This window comes from Mastigoproctus giganteus, chromosome 14 (genome assembly GCF_048544385.1).
Source record: "Mastigoproctus giganteus isolate SK-2022 chromosome 14, ASM4854438v1, whole genome shotgun sequence".
Taxonomy (NCBI): Eukaryota; Metazoa; Arthropoda; class Arachnida; order Uropygi; family Thelyphonidae; genus Mastigoproctus; species Mastigoproctus giganteus.
Window position 1 is genome coordinate 57641187 of NC_143588.1, and position 27928 is coordinate 57669114.

Below are 27928 nucleotides of genomic sequence, written 5' to 3' on the forward strand. Positions count from 1 at the left end.
ATAATATAGTGTAATACTCTATGTTTTCTTTCGCAACAACGGACCTTGGACTATTACACAGCAACAAGCAGCGCATTACCATTAAATTAGAGGTGCTAATGAAACGCATTTTCTGGAGAAACGTGCTAGACAGCATCTTGCTTTTATAACGTGCTTAGAGAAAATTGAAAACGACATCATAATGTTCTACCTGAAATTTTGACTCCTTCCATAAAAGGATTGTAACGTCGTAATGCAAACTGGAACAGGCACAAAGATTTTAATCCTTTATTACGACCCTATAAAAGCCAATGGACAATAAACTCTTACGTAGCACTAGCTTCCAGAAACTAGGAGTGTCATTTATGCGAATTCAGATGTGCTGTAATGATGTTGTATTGTAACAAGGAGGAAACATTAGGACTAATACAATTTCAGAACTGAAAACTAAACCGAAAACTAATTTAAGATGATAAACTCTCTCTCTCTCTCTCTCTCTCTCTCTCTCTCTCTCTCTCTCTCTCTCTCTCTCTCTCTCTCTCTCTCTTTGGAATTGCGGCATCCAATTATCAGAACTCATTCGAAAGTTGCTAACATTTTCCCCGTCAAGGTTCTACAAACATTTTAAGAACGCACATAACGAATTATGCAAATTCACTGAGCTAGCTCTTTGCTTCATGGCACTCTAAGCAGAACATTTCTTTAAAAAACAAAACAGATTTACATCCTTACTGCAAACTGGATGGTTACCACAGACGTGTATTCTCATCAGATATATTTTCGGAAGGCTGCACAAACAAATATCCCTAACATCCACAATATTAAAATGTGTACAGTTTAAGACAATATTTCTGCACCTACATACGCATAATAAATGAAAACAGCGATTTGCTTACCTTTAATTTAGGACTATTCCAACAGTTCTGTCATGTAGCTACAGAATCGAATCCAGCAGGGTTTGATCCAAGTATTGACCGACACATAGGTACAGACCATCTCTCTAAGAAAACATTATCATTACTCACAGTTGATGAATCTGAAATCATGAGACACCCTGAAACTAATTTCTCTCGAGCAAACTGTTCTCTCAAATGAGTTTCGCCTATAATATCAAACGGAGCAAATTAACTTGCTCATTAATACTGTGAGAATTCCCGTATAACAAACACTGCATAATGATATAAATTTAAGAACGCATCAAGCTTAATATCATTTAATTTTTTTCGGCTTTCCAAAAATGTAAGATCTCGATACACGGTTCCTGACAGCCTTTTTTAAAGAAAGCTTGCCAGATTGTCATTGAATGAGTGATCCAATGGAAATGTAAGGTTTCAGATTCGCGCTATCGTAAATCCACTACCCGACTCTCAACATCCGGATACTGCATATCAACAAATAACGTGGCACACTCTCTACCAGCTTTCTGCAAATGCCCTTCGATATTTGTCACCATTCGGACTTAAAAGTAGAGACAAGTTCGGCCTTTTTTTTTTTTTTTTGGGAAGTCTCTCCTCACAAGCACTCGACGATCCACGTCATCCCAGAGTTCTCTATAAGATTGAGGTCAGGGCTCTGAACTGCCCAGCGTAACTCTTCAACGCTCATGTCCTCAAACCGGTCTGGCACAAGCATAACATGGTGTGGTCCTGTTGATTGAGGTATGGTTTTTCCCGACGTGCTGCCACAATGTACGTAACACATTATTGTCCAGGACATTATATATGTATATTATGATATTTGGTCCCCCGTAAATGATTACATCTACCCATATATTTATTTGTCTGTAAATTGCGTGTGTTCTCTGGTCAATTTACCTGTTTGCTGGACGAAAAAATCCCAATTTCTGGAGAAAAAACCTTGCTATCTACGCCTGAGACCGACTAACTCAGCCACGGAGTGATAAAAGCCTACTAAAGTTCCTCTCGTCATTGACGGGATTCGAACCGGGCCTTTTCCAGCCGATGGGGGAAGGACGTTGACGATACCACTGTGCTACCAGCGCAGTATTGTCCAGGACAGTTAGACATGTGTGTATGTTAAGGGCGGCTCCTAGAACGTCAGTTCAACTCCGCCTCGTATCTCTGTGAAGAATAGTACCACACTATAAAGGACCAGAAATGTGAATGACGTAGGTGCGTGTATTATATGTGTGTTCTGTTGTTCTGTTCTTGCCGCTTGGCTACTCAGAAGCATCAGTCACCTGGACAGATGATTCTCGGTACTCGTCCACACCACGGGAAGGTGGGCCAGTCCATGTAAATCACGTACTGTCTCAAAAGAGACCCTGGCCCACCTGGTGTTGCCAGAAGGTAGGACAGGATCCTCTGGGGGCCATTCCAAGCTAGAGTTCATATACCTTGCCAGAGACGAAATACAACGACAGCACAGCTAGACAGGATTCATGGTTTTTATCAAATCAACCAACGGACCCAGGTCACACCATGAAAAACAGCCCCAGATCACGCTGCCTCCGCCAAACTTCATTGTCGGGTCAATACTACCAGCATCATCACTATCCTAACACCTACTTGTACCTGCGCTTCCTGAGAAATAAGCATATCCACGCTTTATTCCTCTAGCTTATCAATTTTAATCTTTTGATCCTTGGTCATATCCTCCGTATGATAAATCAAACACTGAGGATATGTTACCGCCCCTGCCCCTAAGCTACTATTCTCACAACAAATTCCATACCTCCAACGAGAATAAAAGGACATGGTCTACAACTCTGTGACTGACCGAACCCTGAATCTGAAAAAGGGCCACACGGACCTATACCACGCAGCTTCGCTGCCATCAAGCCTCGTTGTGGATCAGAATCGAATCAGGTGCTCGAACCTCCCCCCCTTTCCTCTCTGGTGAGGCATGGGCATGCCTCACTGACCAACTGGGACCACCTCCTCTATCGCTGCCATACTTCTATCTTTACCCCACAGTCTTCTGTCTCCCCTCCTACTCTATCTATATACAACGCGAACGTCCCACACACTAAACTTAACAACACTCAAAATAATCTTCGCCCAGTCTCGGCCTATCCATATACGTAATATCAAACCCTCCAGCGGTGTGTACGGGTATACAACGTATGCTGTATGCAGACAAGCGAAATGAGTATATACATGTGTATAAACACATATTATGATTTTTTTTAAGGTCCTAGCCGCCGAAATCTCAGGAAACTAAGCGGAAGGACCTGCCAGAGTGACTAATTCTACTGGGTTCCTGGTTTGCCTCCACGGGGCGAAGGTGGGGCAACGTTGGGCTCCAGCGGCTAAATGATCAGATGAACAACGGTACATGACATTACACATGTACAATACCCACACACTTTTAAACCTCTGGCATTCCCATCAAACTGGTAAACCCACAATGAAAGCAACGCGGAGATGGGAGAAACCCCTGGTGCCGCATGACATCAATATACTTTACACTGCCTGCCCCGAAGAGGCGGATCTCCACTATCTAGAAAAACTTTAAACTTCAAAAGGCAAACCTCTATAAATTGTGATTCTTGTTCCAGGCTAATGAAAAACTCTAAACAATAAAATTCGGAAATATATTTTTGTATTTTGCATTTTATAATTTTTTCAACATTTCCTTTTTATACAACAATAAATTATAAAATTAATAAATTACAATTCCAACTAAATCTCAACTCCATAAAAACACTATTTACATATATACAAATGTTTACAATTGTCTAATCCTGCTTACTTCTCTAGTGAACTCAGCAAAAGCTTCATTCCATTCTCTATTCTTAAACAAGTCACTCCAGGTATATGAGTCGGAGCCAATCTGCCTAATTAACATATTCCTTGGTATATCATATCTTACGCATTGCCGTAAAATATGTTATGAATCCTCAACCATCCCACAAATACGCATTGGATTTTCTTCTACACCAAGCTCTACCCATGTCCAGTTATTAACATCGATTGGAACATTCCTAGACCAGGCCAAGATGAAATTCCTTTCACAGTTTTCACCCCAGGCAGAAAGGCAAAGGTAACACGCAGAACCGCTCCATCTTTCCTACCATACACAGTCTATATCTTGCTGTAACATTTTCTTTTCTACTTTCAAATCGTGTCTTCCATACTCACTTCCCTACAAGGTTTTCACTAGTTCTATTCTCTTATTATTCTTAATCGCATATTCCATTGTCCTTTTAAGTAAAATCAGATTCACTAGTTCCTTTCCTGCAATAACTTGCAGAGCATCATTTGAAACGGTTCTGCAGGAACCGTTTCAAACTATGTCCCTAAGCCCAACATGCATATGTCACAATCTGTAGAAATATACATTTATAGAGGTCTAAGGGCTTGTATTTCACTCCCCATTCTACCCTTGTGACTAATTTTTAAATAAATCATCCTCACCTTATCTCTTAATTTCTGCACGTGAAGCAAAAAGAACATCCTTTCATCCATATAAACTCCTAGGTACTTGACGAAGGGGGCATATGCTATCGACGTACGAAATATTTTTGCAGTCGGCCTTCTTTCACTGAGCAGAACCACGTGAGTTTTATTCATCGATATCTCCATTTTATGGACCTCAGCCCATTTCTCCATTGTCCCATAGCTCTCTTAATTCTTTCCCACCACCATTATTAACAAGTCATCAGCATATGCTACCGATTCACATCCTACCCACTCCTGAACCAGTAGCTCATCCAATACAATATTCTAACTAAAGGGACCTATGATTGAACCTTGTGGAGCACCTCTTGTTACTTCATGAGTAACTTTCCCATATTTCGTTACAATCGTAACTTTCCTATCTTTAAAATAATCTTTTAAAACTCCACAGAACTGCCCAGTACACTTCATTTTTCTCATTCTTGCTAGAAAGCTCGGCCACCACATACGATCAAATGTCTCTTTAAAGTCAATAAATATACCCAGGACATAATTCTCTGAAGTCTCTTGCATATATGACATCATTTTAACCACAGCATCTTCAGCAGATCTGCCCCTCTGAAAGCAAACTGCTCGTTCCACTGCTCTCGTAAAGTCCCTCCAATCTATTCATCAACACTCTTTCAAAAACCTTTGCAATAATCGGCAGTAATGCCAGTGGTCTATATGATCCAGGATCCATCCTCTCTTTTTCTCTATTCTTTAATAATATTTTAATATATGCTTCCTTCCAGCAGGTAGCTTTCTTCGGCCATCTGTCACACCCGAGCATGACCATCAGACTGGTAGTCATGTATCATGACTCGTCACTGCAAAGCACGCTTTCCATCGGTCTGTGGTCCAAGAACGTCGGGCCTCACACCAACCCAGACAGCGTCTGGCATTAGTTAGGATGATTAGTGGCTTGTGGGTGATTACACGACCGTGGAAATCTGTATCATGCAGCGTCCTGCTCACTGTGCTGGCGCTGACATGTGTTCCAATCATCTCACTGAGGGCCTGTGTGTGCCGCAACAAAATCGGCCTGCATTCCGAATGGACGATTCTTTGCAGAACTTTTCTGTCATATTCCGTCAGCTTCGGGGGTTTTCCGGGTCATTTCATGACGGTTTCAGCACTAGTCCGCTTCCATTTGCAGACCACATCACCAATCAATGCGCCCTCGGGATCATCAGTATTGTTGAAATGTCACGTACAGATTGACTGCTTATGTGGAACCCTATTATTATTCCGCGCTGGAAGTCTGTTAACTCCGTCGATTACGGTATTTTGCATTCACAATCGTACTACGGCTTCTCAAGGGATTATGAGCATATTTATAGTTGTGTCTGGTGCTTAGGTTGGACGTGACCAACTATCAAAGGAGCGTCTGGATATTAATGATAAAGCAGTGTATGTTAGCAATTTTAATTCAGTCGAGGCCATGGGATTCACGTTTCTCCTGTTCACTTTAAATACAAAAACCTCTCAAATGTCCCTTATGAAAATCCTAGATGCTCCTCTCAACATGAAAATTATCCCATAAGTGGTCGATTTGATTTTGGTATAAATTCTTAATAGCATCGATAGTTAAAACTATTAAAAGACTAACACTAAGTAAAACTACTACATTATGATACAGGCTTGCTATCACAAGCCCTTAATTAGCGTCTAAATAAATCATACTGAAAAAGGTTTTTGAGATGAAACTTGAAACATAACATTATGAAAACACGTAACATTTATATACTAACTTGGTCCTGATAAAATTGTTTTGCTTAGTGAAAGTTATTTTTATTTAGTAAATAATGCACATTAATTAACTAAAAAATACTCAATCAGAACAGCGAATCGGATCCAACATAATAAGACTGTAATAATTACAGATAACACGGTTTTCATCATTCACATGAAAAACAAACCGAACTATAAAAAATAGCTAACTGCTACACACAATTATATTATCGAAACGGCAACTCTAATTTTTGGTAGTTTAATAATAATTAGTTGTTTGACAATCATAATGGACTTGAGATATAACTAGAAAGATGACAGCAAAATTAATGGCAAATTTCTGTGGCCAGCAGCGTTGTTTAGAAAATTACACGCTTATCTATTATACGCTTGATGTAGTGGACAGTTGGCCACCAACAACCAGAGCAAATGTTCATCATTTCAGCTAGTTCTAGGAAACCATTAGCTAGTTTGTAATTAAATGTGTCATCAGCAAGCAACCTTCACGTAATACAATATCTGAGAGGGACACCAGTTTCGATGAATCACTGAATACTGTAGTTATGGGAATAGAAAACAAAACCAGAATATAACCCAAACACAAACTGATGCGTTTATGCACAGACTGATTAATTATTATCAACTTTTATGAGTGCCATTAATTTTAAAATCCTCTATCAGTCGATCACAAACTTTGATCGACCAATAGCCGAATTTTAGCACTTTGTTTTAAACACGTTAGAAAGATTAGGCGGTTACAAAGAAAGTCAGCTATTATCAATATATTAAAATGATTTTCTATTGATAAATACCCGTTTTTGATGTAGTAATAGGATTTCAGGAGCGTCAGCGACTAAGGCTATATTGCTCCCTGTATATTGTTTGTAAATTGCGTGTTCTATGGTCTATTTTCTGTTTTCTGGATGAAGAACCCGAATTTCCGGGGTGAAAACCATGCTACCTCGCCTGAGACCGACTAACAGGCACGGTGTGAAAAAGAACCATAAAAATTCCTCGCATCATTAAGGATTCGAACTTAGGTCTTTTCCACCTGGTGTAGGGAGGATGGCAACGATACCAAATGTGTTGCTCATGAGGGCGAAGACACCAGATGACGTATTGAACGATCCTGTTGGGTACCGACATTACAGCTGTTGGTAGATGTGGAATAGTGTTATGTGGCATGTTTGTCTAACAACCCTTAGTTACCTCCACCCCTCTCCGGGGGGCACAATAAACGCCAGAGCATATTTGAACATCATTAAGGATCAGGTACACCCGGCAATGTTGCACGTTTACCCTGTAGACTGGAGTAATTTCAAGGTCTCAATACAACTACGCCTCATAAGCAAAAGAATGATTTGAGGAACACAAGGAAGGCTTCATTCATCCTCTCTGGTCAGCCCCATTAGTCGAATCTCAACCCCACTGAGATCTAAGGGATTGGATCGAATCTCAATTCCACTGACTTGATATTACTCTTGTTGAAGTAGTGACTCGAGCCAAAAGCCGTCTCCAACGCACTATTATCATACTGAACGCCAATTATGTTCCTATAATAGGCAGAGGTTTTCTAAAGGAGGGCAACCACCAAGACATCTGTTTCGATAATAATACCATTTCGTCAGCGAGTGGATGGACATCTATCAGTGAACGCCTGGGATGGACTGTTTTAGATTATGTCAAGGCAGTTAATGCCCCGAGGGGTTAGTATATTATATCTTTAACGAGTGTATTCTACGGTAAGCTTTTTTTTTTCTATGAAATGAAAATCCCGAGTTATAGAGAGCCAAAAGGTTAACCCTCGATCGTTGAAGCATCCCATTTCATACTTTTTTCCGCTTAATCCCCAAAAACAGACGTTCACAGCACTGCGCGTGAGCGAGACCGAACACGCGCAGTGCAGTGAACATCTGTTTGCGACAATATTTATTATTAATTTCAGCACATATTGCTAATTGAGATTTCTTTGTGACGTCACACGTTCCTGCTGCCATTTCTCATTGTTAATAACGTTCACGAGCGGCTCTCACTCGTTCATTTAGAAAGGAAATGAGCTAATATGGAAGCATACAGGGGCATAAAACCCAACGATTCTCTTATGGAACAAAGAACTTCGTCCCTATTAACAGCTTTGTAATGGATTAAAGTTGGATGAAATCCGGTCTGGCAGATCGAATGGTCCATAAAGCAGTCACGTGACCGCAGTGTTATTGGTTGTTTGTACATAGCGTCACTGCCAACAGCTGTTTTCGCCGAAGCCATTTTGTATCCATTCTTTAACTGCACGTTTTATATGAGAACACAGTTTTGAATAGAATTTAGATAATGAAGCAAATCCGTACGCATCATAAGCGGACTTGAAGGCTGTCAGCGGTAAGAAAGTGAGTGATTGCGCTTTGGCAGATCGATATGAGCAAAGCATTCGTCGTACTTAGCCAACAAATTACTTTAAAAAGCGAACGAAAGTATTCATAGAATTTCCTGTGTGTAATACGTGCAACAAGGGAAAAAAACAAGAAAAGAAAACATAATTTAATTGTGAGGAATGTTTCCGTATTTTAATTTTATGTACTTTGGGAATGTTCATCGCAAATGACTCAAATTACTGTGTGACCTAATGTACAACTCCCTCACACTTTCCACTTCAGCGAACCAACGCGAGTGTCGGCTAATAAATCCGTAATGACTGTCCGGGTATTCTTGTCAAGGTTGCTATGGAGTTTAACACAACAAACACTTGGCAGCGCGAACCGCTTCTAAACAGTTCCTAAGCAATCCCTATTTTCCAAGAGACACGCGAATAGTATTGTTGGCACATAAACTGCCAACAATACTATTGTGAATTTCCAAAGCATCTCCAACAATTAAACTCTCCACATTAGCCACGTGAATTTATTGTTGCTTTCAGCAATGGTTTAACAATTTGGAGCTACTCATGACGTATTTGCGTACTCTGACGATTAGAAACGTTTTATCGAATTAATGATTCTGTTATTACTGCAAATTTCTAAGGAAAGCACAAAATGACGCTGTGAGAGGCATAAACTACGTAAACAGCATCGACAGCATATTAATAGCCTTCCTATATCTCTTTTCCAGTCCGATAATGTTGCAGCTTCCCTTTATGGAAAGATAGTAAGCTTCACTCCACCAATCAAGTACTTTGCCGAAGGGTCTAATCAATCAATATGTAATATATCAAAGTGCCACGCTGATCCGATGCTTCTCTCAATTTTTTTTCTTCTCAAGAATTATTCCGTGGAATTATTCTTGAGGAATTACTTACCAACGAAACCTCTATAATGAGGCTGTACAGCAAGAATACAACAGTAGATTTCCAAATGAATCTAGACGAATTATGTTAAATATTATTAATAGATTTATAATTAATTAGACGAATAATAATTAACCTGCTTTTTTAAATACTTTAAACTGCGATTTGATATAATTAGAAGTAATGTGTGTACTTTGGATATTACAAAGTAATTTTAAGACCGGATGTAGCCTTAAGAGAATTAAAGTATATTTTGTATTACAAGTTTTAATGAGCTAAACATTGCTTTTGTGCTGGAGGAGAAGCATAGTCCGATGATCCCAAGCAGGGGGATTTCTAATGCTGACACTTTGTCTATCTAATAGTGAAATAGGCTGCACCTTTAGTCCTCAGAACAGCTTGGATTCATCGTAAGCTCAACAAGGTGTCGAAATAATGTCAAATAGATACTGGAATATGTTGATTCAAATACTTTCCACAGTTGTTTAAAACTGGATGGTTGCTCCCTACTCCAAAGAACTGATTCCACCTCAGGTTCCCAAATGGACTCAGATTCGGCTGGTGGCCGAATTCACTCTCATTTTTCTGGAATCACTGGCCTTATGAGATTATCTTGTTGGAAGAACCAATTAGCAATTGCTAGAAGAATCATCTAGCAATTGTTTCCAATTGCTAGATGATCTGTGGCACCTGAATGTTGCTCCACTTGTATCAAAGGCTCAATATGCACAACAAAAACATTCCTAGTACCATTAAATCACCACACCAGCCTGTACTGTGGAGACCTTAAGGTTGGGTCCATGGATACAGGGTTTTCGCAGTAATCTGGTCCTCCAGTCAGCGTAAAACAGCAAGAATCGAGATACGCCAGAGCAGCTGCTATAACCGTACCTTCTTGATTTTTGCTGAGAGGAATGGAATCCAGTTTAGTCGTCCGTTATTTTGACCCGTAGTCAAAAAAAAACATCAACAATTAAAAACAAAGAGATTACCGTATAAATAGACATCGTAAATACTACATGAATACGATGTCCCATTGGCTATATCTTTCTAAAAAAAAAAGAAAAAAGAAAAGATATTACTTTACGAAGTATTTATAACTTAGGGGAGTTGCCGGGAGCGTGTTTTCCCTGCATACACATGCACGTGCGGGAATGTGGGGCAGAACCTTACATGCTGTTGATGGCGAGTACCACCTGTACGGCGCGGGAAGATCCGTATCAACATTACGTCAGGCGGTCACATGACCGCTAAACGGCACAAGCGATCGCCCGACCAATGGCAGCAGGCTAAGTCCCGGCTTACGCAACAATCGATCGAAACGCTCGGTAGCACGTGGTTTACTCCGAATGGTGTAGAGTTGTCGGGGAACGTGGAACGGCCAATTTTCAAGCTGCATGCCGCGGTGCCCGCGTATTTTTCTCTCTCTCCGTGCATGCTGATATTTCTTTTATCGGACAGAGCAATTCTGTATTGCGGAAGGGTGCACGCGCCTTATCTGTTGTTCTAAAGTTTTCCTCTCCGACTGTGTGGTCACATCACTTGTACACTTTAAGCGCATTCAGTCGCATTTTGCAGTCGACGTGGATATTGAGCTCTGCGGCTTGTTGATCATTCGGACACCACGCTGAAATGGCCAGTCGTTTCTTGCGGAGCGGCAGCAGTAGCACTAGATGGCATGCTGGCGCCACTGGAAGTAGTATTGCAAGCGGAATTTATCAGATGTGTGTGCTGGTTTACTTCATCAGAGGATGTCTGACTACAAATGGTATGTTTATCTCTACCTTCTTCTATACACGCTGCAACATTAAAAAATTTGACTTTTTTTTGTTTTTCTTTGTTGAATAATATGTAATTTTAATTAAACCATGTGAAGTTACAACACTGAAAAAAAAATGTCTACTTTCGATCTTTCGGAAGTAGAGATCGTAATCCGCCCATTTTCCTACATTAAAAAAGTTCCCGATATATTTTATAATTCTTACCACCCTCATCACTTGGAGATGAAGGGAGACGAGAAAGCACTGTGTTGTTCAATACCTTCATCTAGTATTAAATCCATATGGACAGTGTTGTTATTCTCGGAAACTCTGGTTTTTCATCCCACATATAAGACCAATAAACCACAACAGACACGCAATTTACAGATACATGATACTGTGGTAACGTAGATAGATCATGATGCTAACGAAGTACAAGCTACAGTGAAGAAAGCATTAAATACGCGCAGAAAAAGGCGTCTCCGTAGCTAGGTGGGCAGGAGCAGCAGTGCGTAGCACACGCTTCTTGATTAGACCGGGGTTCGAGCCCGTGCTAACCAAATATGGAGGATGCGGAAAGGTCAGGGAATGACCAGCGCATATCTCCGGAGCAATATGGCCTTAGTTGCTAATGCTCCTAAAAACCAAATAACAAACAAACAACAAACGCGCAGAAAAATTAATTCTTTGTTTGTTTCTAACAACTTAACGATCGCTGAAAAAAAATCTGTTGTTTCTCAACACTAATTTGAAAGAAATGTTGTTTAAAAGGAGGCACTCACTCATTCTTGTAAAACAAATACATTCAGAGAACTTTGTATGTATTATGTCCGCAAATGTATGTCCATTCCCGCTAGATATCTGCTTCAATGCTTTATCTTATTCAGTGAATCAGCTAATTATTTCTTAGAAATAGCAAAACCTTTCCCAAAATAGGATAAGGGGGCATTCCTGGGCATAAAAACTTCGTTTAGTTTAACAGAGAGGAAGACTCGTAACTACAGAAAATCATTTGATGTATTAGATTAAACAGAACATGAGAATTAGGATTTCCAAGCAACAATTAAGCATATACATAGTGAGTTTTATAAAAATAATTAATATTTAGAGGTTGTAGATAAAAAAAAGTATAAAAAATGTGCTAAACGTGGGCGAATAATATGATGAAAACATTCCGGTCAAAAAGTCTATGATATAAGACTTCCATAAGAACACAGCACACACACATACGTGGAAGATACACAGAGAAGCGCGATTTACAGGGGTAACAAAGCGCTTTTCCGCAAGAAAGTCTGCATGCCTTTTATTTTTTATTAAGTTTTGCACGCCGGGGAAATGAAATCATGGACAGGCACGGGTACACAAACCAGTGATCATTGACTACTGATAAAGATGGCTGTACCGCCTTTTACGACTACAACGGAATATCTTCAGAATCAATGATTTCGAGAGACACCACGAATTCGCGGAAATTCCATTCCAGTCTGTTCAAGGCCCCCCATCCCCGAGAAGCCCTAAACAACAAAAAAAACTTCAGCCTCAAAATAAACCGAACAGTAACAAATTCACTAAGACAAGTCCACTTGCTACAAACGAAGCCTGAATAGTTGAATATCTAGAAGACAAGAACCTTTTCATAGGTCTCTTCTTTGTCACAAGAGATTATTGATCCGCCTTCTTCGGCTGTTTGTGAATATCCCGCAGCACTTCTGCAACGCATTTATAAACATTTCCCTGTAGAATCTTAAGTAAAATAGCTGTCTTCTTCATAAGTTTCTTGTAATTTTGGGACAGATACCCCAGTATTAACAGACCAATTATATAACTAATCAATAACCTCTCAAATCATCCAGAAGAATTTAGAAATGTATGTAAGAAATATTTAGCTTAGTTTTCTAAGCCAACTTTTCTAGGTTATACGATATACCAGTTTCCCTTACCAAGAAGGAAAGGTATCCTCGCTGTTTATCATCAGCAAAACGAAAATGGCACCTTTAAGTAGCAGGTAGCGAGTGCTTAATTTTATTAGAAACAAGAAATTGATTGAAAGAAGATAAAAGCTGAAAATTCTCTTCCGCGAAGTCAAATATCATTTAATTATATACATTAAGTACGCTAAAAGAGATGCTAATCTTTTGAAAGACTCATATGTTTGTTTTAATATTTAAGCCGAGGGAATTAAGACCATGAGGTGTTAGCATATCATGTCGTTAAATTGCGTTTTATTTTGTGTGTACCATGAGGTGAATAATGAAGTTTTCGAATTTTTCTTCATGGACCAGTGTGCAGACTGGAGGGGAAAAAAGGAAACCGTCAAACTGAGACTGACTAACTCAACTCTGAGTGCAAAGGCCGTTAAATGTTTCTCCGGTCACAAATAAAGACAAACAGGCTGTTTAAAATGGATGCCACTACACTGGCAAAGAAGCAATTAAAATTGACAAGAAAACAGTAATATTAGTTATAAAACGTAAAGTTATTTTATGTAGCTGTTGTTTGTTTGGGGATTTATTAGACGCATCGGCATCTGTGGCCATAGTACGCCAATTTTATGCAATGAACAAATGACAGTTATTTTGGTGCTTTAACTAACCTCGATATAAGTTATCTTCTTTATTTCAGGCTACCTTAAATAAAGAATGGGACACGTTCTGACTATAAAACAATGTATTTAGCAATACATACTAATGTAGACGCTAACTGACACGTATATCATTAATCTATTTAGCAACAGCACTGATAAATAGAATGCAGAACTTGTAATTTTCGATTTACAGGAAGATACTGGTTGTTGTAACCATTCACTGCACCCTAATGGGTAAAGCTAAAGCTGAAAACTAACGTGCGTGATTCAGATAGCGTGCCAGTGGAGAATATCTCTTGTTATGAGGAAAGCATTCCATTAACATGTGTGCTACAGAAATAGCCATCATTTAAACTATACGACAGCATGCACCACTAGTTAGGTACCAGTTTTTATAAGTTCTTTGGTCACACAACCTATAGAATGCTTCTGATGGCACACAAATTTAATACAGTTTTATTATAGCCATTATGAAAGATTTAGTTTTTATTATAAATACTGAGAAATATTAAAATAACGAGCATTCTTCAGAATTTTCTGTTTCTTCTGTATTATATTGTTATTTTCAGCATTTATTCCGTATTTCTTTCTGAATTTCTGATTTATTCGCAACTGTCCATTGGATTTTGCTTAATTTTGAATACTGTCGATTTTTTCTGCCGGAAGTTAAGATGGGATTTTTTTTATATTTGAAATCAATAACTGGAAAGAAGGCAAAGAATGTAGTCCATTAAGTTTACTAATGGGAATATGTCGGAGTCAGCAATTCCTTGTCTCTGTGGCATCGAAGATCTTTTTCGATAAAAGATTTTTTTTTAGAAAGAGAAAAAATACATTTTTATCTTCGTAACAGGCTTTCAAAATCAGCAAAATGATAATCAGGGTCGTTTGATGCTCGGAATATTTTCTTATCTGAAATTGGTAATTTAAAATAAGAAAGTATGTCTTGCTATTGGAAATTCGAATTATTTTATTTTATTTTTTTATTCCGCTACTGCATTTCTGAAGATTCTTACGAGCAGTGAAGATCTTCAGGATCATTATAAGGAATATTTCTCACATCGCTGTCCTCTGTATATCAGCGAAAGAGAAGGGTCAGACAAAGGATCCTATTCAGTGTTTACAGAAGTCTTTAACGTCATTCCTGGAATCGAAAAGGCTAATTTTCAAAGGAATATGTGAACCGTGTTGCTGATAAAAACCGTTTCAAATTTTCCAAATCGTTACCCAACAAGATGTCCAACCAAACCAGATCGAAGAAGCTTTTTCAGAGGAAAAAGCTGATGTGATTTATTTACAAAGTACAAAACTTCTTACTAACCTATTCTACTCAAACTGCGGAAGATTCATTGAGGCAGAAGATGAAATCTATTACACACCATACCTAGAAAAATAAATTATAAACTCTCTCTCTCTATCTCTCTCTCTCTCTCTCACAATAAGTATTAGTACAGGTGGGCTACCACCATAGCTATGTAGGGCGTGTGTATAAATGACTCATTTTATAACTTAAATAAAAACCTTAAACAAGATAAACGTGTGTTTTATGCGGGTGCCTGCGTTCTCGTTTTGTTTTATAGCGATTAATTTTCCGCACGTGTCACGTAACCTGGCCGACCAAAGACTTCGGTTCGGAATCGATCATAAGAATTATAAGAATTCGACAACTTTTTTTTCCCCTTTGAATGATCCCAAACTCGTTTTGGGCATTCAGTACGAGCTACTCGAGGTCCGCCACATTACAGGCGTAGTTGTGGCCCACCTCCCTGTATTGTAGACGGACATTGGGCAGGCTTTCCAGGTGACAAAGAGGCCAGAGACAACTAAACAACACAAACATAACAATACACACATTTCTGGTCTGTTACAGTGATCTGTAACTATCACAGTGTACAAAGGCGGAGTTGAACTCAAGTTCAGGTGCCATCCCACATAAGATACTATACATGTTTACAACTAGTTAAGAGAGTCTTACAATTAGCATAATCATATACACTTTAATATGACTCTAAAAAGAAACTAAGGAGTTTCTATAACTTTATACAATCTTTAGAAATAATAATGCGCAGTTATATCACAATAATGTATTATTGCGCATTATTCCGAAAATTGAGAGCAGATTTTATGGTTGGATTTACTCTTTTGTGAGATCAATTATCCGATTTCCGGAGAATCGCGCTACTCATTTCAGAGATCAACTCACTCTGGTTCTTCGAAGGACGAGAGGATTTGAACCCAGGTCTTTTCCAAACATTGATGAGAGAAAAGCGCCACTTCACCAATAACCATACATTAATATGTATTTACGTACAGTCTAGTTTCATATAGTAAAAGCATTTTCAGTTAAGTTAACTTTTACGAGGTATTTATGAACTTTTTTCAGGCGAGTATGTTTTTATGGCATCTATGAGGGCAAAGTCTCCGAATCCCTTATCAGTTTCCCGATCATTTCATGTAGGTTAATACATCATTTCAAGCCACTTTATGAGTTCATTCTCGCTTTTAAAGCAGTGAATGTGACCACATCTTAAAAGTTTTATGGTAAAGAGGAAGGAGGTCGTCCCACAGAAAGGGCTCTAAAATCTCTGGGAACACTAAGGATTCTCTTAAAGCAAGAGAATATTGCTCAGAAGCGCAGTGAATATGTAAATGAAAGTATAGAAGCATAGAAAAAAATTAAGCGTGTGCCGACCGCGCGTGAAGTCGGTTCTTCTGAGACAGAGGACTGTTAATTGCATCACACACGCGTTGTTTTTAACTCTTACGATTTCTGCGTTCATTTTTACAACGGCCGAAGCTTCTTCCCAATTGGTCCTGTTGTTTAATCATTTGAACATCTCGTGTACTCATCCGATTGCTGATTTGTATGCGCTTCCGATCATTTCTTCTTGGCGCTGCGATTCCAATGGCACGGAGTGTATGATACTAATTTTTAAGATGACACAGTTTAAGTAATAAGACGGGTATCAAAAAGTTTGACCCTTACCTAGAAATAATAGCCCTAGAAAGTTTAAACTTCACAGGAACTTCAATGTTTTTCTATATACTCTCCATGTATAGTAACACATTTCTCCCATCTATGGATCAGTTGTTTAATGCCTTGATCATAGAAGTCCGCATGTTTTGCCTGAAACCACAATTCCACTTCATTGATGACTTCCTGAGACGAATTAAAGCGGCGTCCATGCAATGGTTTCTTCACTGTACACCCAGCATTCGTCATTTGTCACCAACCGATCAAAAAAGTTCTCAATATCCGCATTACATAAATGCAATGCGAAAACATTGCATTCGGCATTGCTTCTGCAAAGGCGTCAACAATCTTGGAACCCATCGTGCAGAGACCTTAGACATGTGCAGATGGTCATGTAAAATGCTGTGGGCAGACCCATAACTAATTACCACTGCATTTGCGATTAAATTAATTGTCACACGTCTGTCACTCATCACCAGCTGCTCAACCTTTGCAACCGTCTCACTGTCTGTGGATGTTGATGGCCTTCCTTCTCTTGGCTCGTCAAAGACACTTGTACGACCGCACTGGAAAACCCGTTTCCATTTTTTTGTAGTGTCATAGGATGGAAAATTCTGCCCATACAGAGCTTTCATCTCTTCGTCAATTTCTTGAGCTTTCTTGCCCTGCAAAATGCAGGAACTTGATCACTGCTCGATACTCCACTTTGTCAACCATAGCGCCCTTCCTCAGATTCCTGATTCCACTACTGGAGTACGATCACCTACGGGAATGAAATTTTACATGCCAGTTACTGAATATGTAGACAACTTATATTAAAAACGGCATCTTCTTACTGATATTTTATCTAGGTCAGGGTACGAACTTTTCGATATCCCCTCGTATTACTTAAACTCGATAATTATTATTTTTAACGCAAAGCAGTGGAGCAGATACAATAAACCTTGATGTGTCTGATTTATTAGGGAAAACAAATGCCTTCAATCAAAGAAAAAAAACGTAATTTATAGAATAAACTATAGAGACGTAGAAACTGTTATGCGAATAACCTGGCTGGTGAAATCTATATTTATCCATTCTGAGAGAGAGAGAGACAAACCGCCTGATATCAACATGATTTCCTTTTTTTTTTCCGAATAAGAAACTAAGTTAATTTGTACTGAGGAAATGATCACGTTTTTTATAATAATGAAATAAATTCAGTAAAACCTGTACAGATGAAAGGATAGTAGGAAAACCAGCACCAAAGGAGAAAGGCAGAATACAAGCAGATGCTTCCTCTAAAAATCGCAAAGCACATTGAAGAAGTAATCTAATACAAATTTTGCTATCTGTCATGCGGAAAATCTCTAATGACTTGTTTTATTCATGAGTTTCCGATTCAATGAGTAGTTCCGAATACGCCATGGAAAGTCTTTGTTATAAAGAAAATAGAAAATGTCGAAGTGATAACGCATTTTGTAACCAAAAATAAACAAATACTTTTTAATATACATAGGTGTCAAAGTCTTACGTCACCAGTACGCCCTCTACTGTTCTTTAAACGCATTTTTACTGTTTCATATAAAAGGGTATGAATATTATATAGTACTGTACATTTTATGAATTTTTATATATCTAATATTTAAAATAACCATACGGCAAGAGAAGCATTAGAAAAGTCGTTTTATGGCAGCCACACGCTGAGCCCAGTGAATAACGGCGCCATTTTTTTTGTGACGTCGTATACGTTTGAACAAGCAGCGTGCAAGCTTCGAACACGCGTGTTACCACACATCCGTGGCGTACATCTAGAAGCATTTCCAATCTTTTATTAATACGAAAATGAAAATTCACTACAGATGAACAATAAATGCTTTAGTACCATCAACTTTTGTGGTCAGTCCGATGAAACGAGCTGCTTTACTGCAATAACGGCAGCATCTAGCTCGCGACTTCCTGAGTACGTTGACTGGATGTGTCTTTATGTGTTTCTTCCCCCTCATCCCGTCTTAAATAATGCTTAGTCATCACCAAAATGATAACCTTTCAGAATGAAGTAGGACATTAAGTGCCGTTTCTTTCAAGTACAATGTACAACATAAAGAATGAGTCTCGCGTTGTAAAAAGTGCAGTCTGTTTATCAGGGGACAATAGTATTGCGAAGACTGTCTCTGTATTTATAACTTAGCACTTTACTGAATATTAGTCGGTAGGGAACGTTCATTCCACGTGCTGCACATTAAATTGATTGGAGTAAAATACACAATGATCAGAAGAGTAGTAAAGAGAAAAACCGTTATGACATTGTTAATGAAACAGACTGGGAGAACTAAAAGATGTTTATTAACAAAGCTGCAATTTTATTAAGTACGGCCGTCCATCAGGGAACAAATGAAACATAAAATTACAGTTAACACGTGATGTATTCGAAATGTGGGCTTCATAACGAGGGCATTGTTGCGACTGTATATGGAGAGAGAGAGAGAAGGATAAATAGATAGATAGACAGAGAGGGAATAGAACGAAATAGGATATAAATAGACGGATCGAGAGAGAGAGAGAGAGAGAATAGGGCGGACAGAGAGGGAGAGAATAAGGATAAATAGAAAGATCGAGAGAGAGAGAGAGAGAGAGAAAAACAGACAAAGAGAACAGACATATGAGAGAATGATAAACAGACAGATCGAGAGAAAGAAACAGACAGATGTGTGTGTGAGAGAGAGAGAGAGAGAGAGAGAGAGAGAGAGACAGACAGACAGACAGACAGAGACAGAAAGAGAGAGCGAAAGATAAATAGACAGATTTAGTCTATTATTTAGTCTACAGATTAAACAGAGAGAGGACAAGGATAAATACACAGTTCGAGAGCGAGAAAGGATAAACAGACAGATCGAGAGAAAGGGCAAAGGATAAATAGACAGATGAAGTAAGGATAAAAAGAGAGAGAGTGAGAAAGAGAGAGGGAATAAATAGAGAGAGAGGAGGGGACACTATTAGTCAAATAATGCAGGGAAGCCACAGGCTTTTGATGCATGGGCAAAAAAAAAGAAAAGAAACAAATTATGCACTTCCCTCCTCAAGAAGGTAACTATCCAGTTGACCCTTTACTTTCTTCACTCTGTCAGCCTTAACTACATGCGGAGGCAATTTGTTCCAATAATCAACGACTCGCTTACTAAAGAAAACTTCCTACAATCTAGTCTAAACTTCTTCCTCTTAATATGAATTTATGGCCCCTAGTTCTGGAATTCTTTATAACAGTGAAAATTTCATTCATTCGTGATCTCACGAGCTGCCCGTTTTTGTACCCTTTCAAAAAGTTAAATGTCTTTTGTCAGATGAGGTCTCCATGCCTGAACACAGTATTCCAAATGCGGTCTTACAATTGCCTTATACAGTGGGATTATAACCTCTCTATCTCTATAGAATAACGTTCAATAAACCATCGATAGGACATCATGGGCTTACCTGGTCGCATGTTTACGCTACACGGAAAACTTCATATCTGCTCGCATTGTAACTCCCAGCTCCCTTTGTTCCTTTAATGTTTTTAATTCAACCCCACCAAGTATAGAAATTAATTTGCAGTTGCTATTTCCGAAGTATAAGAATTTGCATTTTCTGTATTAAAACATAACTGCCATTTTTCTGACCATGCTTTTCAAGTCATCCTCAAGGGGATGACTTGAACAGCACTGATTCTTAGCACTGATCATTAACGTCTCTACTAATCTTTACGTCGTCTGCAAATATTGACATCACGCCCTCTATCCCTTCGTCGATATCGTTTATAATAATGGGAAACGACAGTGGTCGAAGAACCGATTCTTACGGGACCCCACTTCTGACGTTACATCAACCTGAACAATATCCATTAATCAAAACCCTCTGCCTTCTACCCTGCAGCCACCCATCTTAGAATCTTTCCAGTAATCCCAAAGTATTCCACCTTATATAGTAACCTCTCATGAGGAACTGAGTCAAATGCTTTGCTAAAATCCAAATAAACTGTGTCGAAATTGTTCCCTACATCCAGCTCAAAAGTAACTTTGTCAAAATAGCTTACTAGGTTAGTTAAACACGATTTTGCCTTAACAAAACTATGTTGTTTGTCCTTCAGAATGCCAGTTCTATTTAACCGTCCCTGGATTGCACTTTTAATCATTGCCTCTAAGATTTTCCCTACCAATGAAGTGATACTATCGGTCTATAGTTACCGACTTCACTCTTAGAACTGCTTTTATGTATTGGCGACATGTTGCCTCTTCTCCAGTCTAAAGGAACCTATCCCTAGTCCAAGTATGCCCTCATAATAATTAACCTCAATGGTTCAATACACTCTCCGACGGCTGACTATCAGTGAGCACTGTCATAGCGAGATAAAAAGGAGTTTTTTTTATTAATGTTTTTATTTATATATTTTGATCTTTTATTTTTATAGAGTGGTTCACTTAATTAATGACATTTTCTGAGCGAGTCACTTAATTAATGACAGACGCTTAATCTAAATTTTCTTAAAAAATTAATCATTAGAATGATACTTAGAATAAGTCCTGCGCTGATGTGGGATGATTCGTATGCGTTATCGAACAGGCGAGGGGATAGCAGGAAAAAAAGGTTCAAGGGGATATGGAATTCACCTTACTTCTTAAAGATTTCTTTAAGAATTACAAAGATGCTCCTTTGGGATTCTGGGAAGTCTTTATTGTACGAGGTCTTTCACTTCTTGTGAAGCATTGTCTGGAGAGGTTCGCGGAAACTCGATGCCACCTGCTCGAATCACAGGCTGTATACTGGGGAGCTTAAAGTGCTGGCTACACTTCGGGGTCACGTGAGAAACCTTGATGGATGGTGAATTTAATGTTATTTCTTTTCGCGCTTCGGAAAACTAACAGAAGTACCAGATATTTGGGGCACTCCGAGAGGATATTTACTTTTAAGTTGAGATCGGGGATGATGCCTACTGGAAGCTTGCAATCAGTTAAGATAAGAGCTAATTAACTGAAGAACTTATTTAATGAAAAAAAAAATATACGAATATAATTTACAAACATAAGAAACATAATTTTATAAAATAAGTAAATTTTAAAATTTTATTATTATGAAATAAATAAAAGGAAAAAATAATTAACATCATGAAAATTGTTTTGTTTGTTTTGTTTTTATTTGGTTTTTAGGAGCATTAGCAACTAAGGCCATATTTCTCCGATGAAAATTATAAAAAATACTTCAAAAACAAAAACTGAGCATATGAAAATACGATGCATTCCCATCTATTGTTTACGAATAATAGTCAAAGTATTTACTTCATATTCTTTCACAATAGTTGTGCATTATTAAGACATCCACGCATCATCTTAATTATCTTCCATGAAAAAGATTTTTTCAAACCTGACATTCCTTACACCTGAGTATTTATGTCATGGCTGGCGTAAGATTTAAAAAATGCGTCCAAGCCGGGAATCCGCTTAATCTCCTGCTGGTAGCTAATAGCACTTTAATCCATATAAAAGAATAGCTTTGATAAATATTTCTTTCCGTCAAGCCTCTGCTTCTTATAAACGCAAATAGCCTTCGACAGCTAATTGAATCTGTTAAAGGTTAATTAAAAAGACTGTGTTAATTACTTGTCGGTGTAATTCATCTCTTTGAAACACTCTAGTCTGTCTCCGTCTTTCTTACTATCCCCAAGTACTCTCGATCATTATTATTAAAGAGAAGAGCCCATCGAAATGGCCATCAGTTTATCAATGCTTACATCCTCACCCAGTTTTATCCCTTTTTAACAGCAACAAGTTTTATTTTTAAATCATAGTATTAAGGTTTTTTAAATGTATTTAGTAAACTGATAACAAAAAACGGGGGCAACACAACGCCTTTTCCGGCCTTGATTCTTATTATTGCCAATACTACTTTTGAATTATAAATAAATTTTTATAGTAATTATCTGCTTTTACTCTGATTTTAGTGTTCCAGTATCAAATATACAATATTTTGGCTCTTGGGCAATCCAACAATATGAATAAGGCATAAACATACTTCCAATTCTCTGTTAAAAAGAAAAAAAAAAAAAAAAAACTACATCACAGTAAAAACGATACATTATTAAGTTTTGAAATTTTAAATGGGTCACGTGCTGCACGAATCACAACAGATGACAAGCAAATAAATTAAGTGTCCGCTCTACTATCCATAATATCAGAGAAAATTAGGAATTTTATAGATAATTGCATAAAAGAATCTAAAATACATCTTTAAATTAAAATTTTAACGTGAAAAGTAGAGTGAAGGAATTCTTCCATTCAACGGTGATCGAAGTACCTTCTAGTACATAAATTATGCAACACCCAATGCATTTTTAAGATGATAAAAACTTTTAAGGAGGTGTCTTGTATATAATTTAAAGAATAATGTAACTTAAGAGAAAGATACTTACTAATTTTCATCATCCCTAAAATTCATCGTTGTCATAACGTATTAGGTGAGCAAACAACTTGAGAACTCTAAATTTAGAATAATTTAACGAACTTGTAAGTTGGAGAACCAACTTCAACACTTCCCTAAGGCTGAGAGCAGATAAAGTAATCAAAACACAAACACTTTCTATAGTTTGACCTCGCGGAAGGCTTAGACATTAAATATATTCCCGGTAGTTTTGATAAATTGGCCTAGTCAATACAGAAATTTTAGAACAGAGTATTATCAAACACGCAGATGAGGGATTCTAAATGCGTCATACGAATTGAATAAATCTTGAAATTAGAAACCATTTTCAATGTCCAAAAACATTTACAATCGATGCAAGAGAATCGAAACCAAATTCTTTGTAATTTTGCGTATTACTTTGGATTTTTAATTTTTTCCCGATTTTTGATTTTTATTGGTCTCCAGGCCGTAGAGATTATAAACGGAAATTCATAAAATATAAGGGGAAAATTTTATTATTCATTTTTTATATATTTAAAAAGTACCAAATTAAATCCATTTTTCATAAAACAGTTACCAGTGACACCTGAAGACACTTGGATAACCTCCACGTCTAAGAAGCTAAACTTTCTTATCTGGCAAACCCCTCTGCTTCCGTCAAAGGATAGAAGGAAGGATGTCTGAAGAAGGTGGAAAGACAAGACATTTATGGTACACCCATTTCCCCGATCCATTTGATTTATGATCATGGCATGTAGCCAAAAGTGGAAGATAGAATCCGCGCATGTATACAATCCTGTTGTCCGCCTCGGTGCGTTTATTTCCGAAATGGACCACTTTTTTTTTTTTTTTTCATTTCGCCAAGAAAAGAGAAAAGTCGAGTTGGAGAGAGATAGTTGAGGGTTCACGACAGATGTCGTTAGTCCGACAATGAAGAGGAGGAAAGTTCTGGAAAAGTTTTGCTATTGACAAGAAATCGATAGATCGAAGAAAATCAGAGGAAACAAGGGGGGGGGGGGATAATGTCACTGTTTTATTTTCCCTTATTGTTTAGTGTATTAGAAAGGCGCATAGGAATGAAGCGGCAAATTAAACATATCTCCAATTTCCTGTTTAAAATTTCCTGTGCACACGCCATAATACGTCACAGTGAAGATAATATGTTGTTGCTTAAAAGTTGCACACGCCATAATACGTCACAGTGAAGATAATATACTATTGCTTAAAGTTGCACACGTCACAGTGAAGATAATATACTATTGCTTAAAGCTGCACACGTCACAGTGAAGATAATATACTATTGCTTAAAGTTGCACACGTCACAGTGAAGATAATATACTATTGCTTAAAGTTGCACACGTCACAGTGAAGATAATATACTATTGCTTAAAGTTGCACACGTCACAGTGAAGATAATATACTATTGCTTAAAGTTGCACACGTCAGTGAAGATAATATACTATTGCTTAAAGTTGCACACGTCACAGTGAAGATAATATACTATTGCTTAAAGTTGCACACGTCACAGTGAAGATAATATACCATTGCTTAAAGTTGCACACGTCACAGTGAAGATAATATACTATTTCTTAAAGTTGCACACGTCACAGTGAAGATAATATACTATTGCTTAAAGTTGCACACGTCACAGTGAAGATAATATACTATTGCTTAAAGTTGCACACGTCACAGTGAAGATAATATGTTGTTGCTTAAAAAGTTGTACACGTCATATACGTACAGTGAAAATAATATGGTCATCAGTTATATACATCAATATGTTAGTGAAGATAATGTTGTTGCACGCGTCATAATAAATCACAGTGGAGCCAACGTTGCACACGTCACAATACGTCACAGTGTAGAAAATACTGTTGTTGCCCTGCGGAAGTGGTCCTCACGCGGCACGAGAATGGAAGCAGCTAATAAATTGAAAGGTCGATAATGGAAAATTTTATAAGATGGACATTAAACTATAACAAAGGTGAGATTTTAACAGTCAAATTCGCTGCATCCTTTGGGTTTTTTATTTTTTTTTGTTGTTGTTGTTGATTAATATAATAGAACAGGTAAAGTTCTGTTTATACACATGGAAATTAAATTAAAAGAATTTTTGCCATTAAGTTCTCTCTTCCTAACGTGAATTCTTTGTACATGTTTCTCTTTATTGAGAAGGACGAGACGATTTTAATGAAAGAAACGCAAGGGACCACTGTGTTGTTACGTTTTATTTTTAAACTTGTGATGTTTTTAAACGTCCGCACTTTTAACTGCTCTTAAAGTTATGCTTTTCTTTTACTTTTGTGCGGGTACCTTATGAAGGACTGCAATGCGAAACATTCTTTGTAATTAACTTTTTTCCGAGCTGATTTAGCGAATATCCCACTTAGAAATGAATGTAAACTAAGAGATGTTAAAATTCTGGGATCTGCATACAAATTGATATTTAGCCCTGCAGCAGTTCAATACTCTTAATCAGAAGACAGGAGTTTCATTCAACGTACGAGCTTTATTCAGTGCACGAATTATAATTACTGACGCGTTTTAAAAATTTTATGTTTATTTTAGCGCACGTTTCGCACTACACTAATTGGAAACCACTAAAATTAAAATTGGAATGAATGGTTTTCAATACACAAACCAAAAAAAGTTCTTGTGCAATCTTAAGGATAACAATGATTTCTTAAGAATCAAGGGGTACACGGGAAAAAAACTAAGCGGTTACTTGTAGGCTGTAGCAATGAATGAGCGCCAGGCAATGAAGGACACGAGGCGTTTAGTGTAGTTTTTCGTACAGCTCTGAAACAAAGTCTAAACTAGAGGCCTAGGTGCAAGAATGTACTTAGTAGTATTAGGATAAATACGGCCATTTTCTTTTAACATTTCAGATCTCTGCCAAGAGAAGAAGGCGTCTCCGTAGCCAGGTGGGAAGGAGCAGCAGTGCGTACCACACGCTTCTTGATTAGACCGGGGTTCGAGCCCGTCACCACCAAATATGGAGGATGCGGAAAGGTCAGGGAATGACCACCGCATATTCCGGAGCAATATGGCCTTAGTTGCTAATGCTCCTAAAAACCAAACAACAACAACCAAGAGAAGAAAAAAATATAAAAGTCATGCCTAATGATCTCATTCGCTCCCATTGAAGTTTAGCCTTATTTTAGTAATGAAAAGCATGAAATAAACCGCACATCAGGAAAAATAAATAGCTATTGTTTAATAAAAAGGAAGGTGTCCTCGCTCTGGCGGCTGTTTCAACGGTATTGCTGTTTTGTTGGGCAAATAGATAACGTTTAGTCAAAAATTGATTAAATAGTTAAAATGTACTCTTTCATTCCGAATTCGGTTTTTCCATATGGAGTGGAAAAGCCAGAAGCGATGTTTATAAATTGCATGAGAGAGAGAGAGAGAGAGAGAGAGAGAGAAGAATAAAAAAATTATAGCGCCAATATATACAACGAGAAACTAAAAACACAAACAGGAAGATAAAATTCTTACTCGGAAGATAGCGATATTGGTGTTCTTTTCGTCTAGAATTCAACAGAACCCATCCTGTTGATCTTTGGTTGCTTGCAATATTGATTATCTTTCCTGCTTGATTCACGTTTGTGTACAGAGTTTAAGTCGAGTAGATTGTCTCTGAGGATCGCTGGCATAGATAACAAAGCCCATAGGGATGTCAGGGATCTGTTACTATTGTTTAAATTTGAATGAGGACGCAATCTACTTACCTTACCTCAATTAAAATTTTATTTCAAGCGGAAAAGAAACCTTATTTTGGCTTAAGGAACTGGATACCTTTAATGTGCATATTAGAATTGTCCAGGGATCGTCCCTCTTGCAAAGTATCTTTTTCAGAAAATGATATTAGCTGGGAAGACGCTTGGTTGCATGGAGTAGCTTTTTAAAGGTTTAATTCGTCGCTGGTTCAGCGGAAGGTCTTTTGAATAAAATTTTTAAACTTGAAATGAAAAAATATGTAACCGACACTTGGAGTAAAAAAATGAACGCGATCTTAGCAACAAATCCAGTGGTGGGAAAATACCTTCAGGGTTAATTAGTGGGAAAAGCTGGAAGAAATCGCACGTTCATCCATGATGCACTATGTTTGAGTAGATACGAAAATTTTCTAAAGCATTTTAAAATAGAAGAGAGTAAACCTCTAAATAAAATTTATCCTAGGAAAAAATTAGCATATCCCCTGTATTAGAAAAAAAAAAATAAACAAAAATAAAATAAAACTTCCATTTTTTTTTTTTTTTTTTTAAAGAAAAATTCTGATGCGCATAACTCCGGAAGGTGAGCTATCAAGTGACTGTAACAATAAACGGATATTGATTTTAGTGTCCCCTACTCCACCCTAACAAATGCCTTTCCATTAAAAACGCATTGAAAGAATGGTTGCTAGGAGACGAACGCAAATATTCGAATATTTGAAATCACCCAAACAATTAACGAATTTTGTTTAAGAAACCGTACTGAGTGGTATCTAATTTGCTTTAGACTACTTCTTTTCCATATAAATTATTCAGTTCGCAGAGACTGAAGTCATTATCGTAAGCAAAAGGTAATTAGAAGCAGCTCGCGAAAGAAACAAAAACAATTAAACTTTTATTTTCCTCTTTAGTACCTGTACTAGTTTCGTTTGTGGATAACAATTCTTCGAAATAAAAGAAACGTTTCGTTTATGCAAGTTTCTGACACAGAAAAAAACTCCTTTCATAATCCATTGTTTCGTAGCTAAGGGACCAAAAGATACCAAAAGATAAAAGCGACCTCCATGGAAAATGTAATTACTGTACCTAGCTAAAG

At 37.7% G+C, this 27928-nt stretch overlaps 1 protein-coding gene across 3 annotated transcripts in view; it reads left to right on the forward strand.

Annotated features, from left to right (window-relative positions):
- Nucleotides 1-10767: 10767 nt before the first annotated feature.
- LOC150075148 (uncharacterized) overlaps nucleotides 10768-27928 on the forward strand; it is a 210342-nt gene continuing 193181 nt past the window's right edge. For all 3 annotated transcript variants that reach the window (XM_090389119.1, XM_090389120.1, XM_090389121.1), the window contains exon 1: nucleotides 10768-11158. In XM_090389119.1, the coding sequence (XP_090245245.1) occupies nucleotides 11023-11158 (136 nt within the window). In that variant the 5' untranslated portion in view covers nucleotides 10768-11022. The remainder of the gene's footprint in view (nucleotides 11159-27928) is intronic.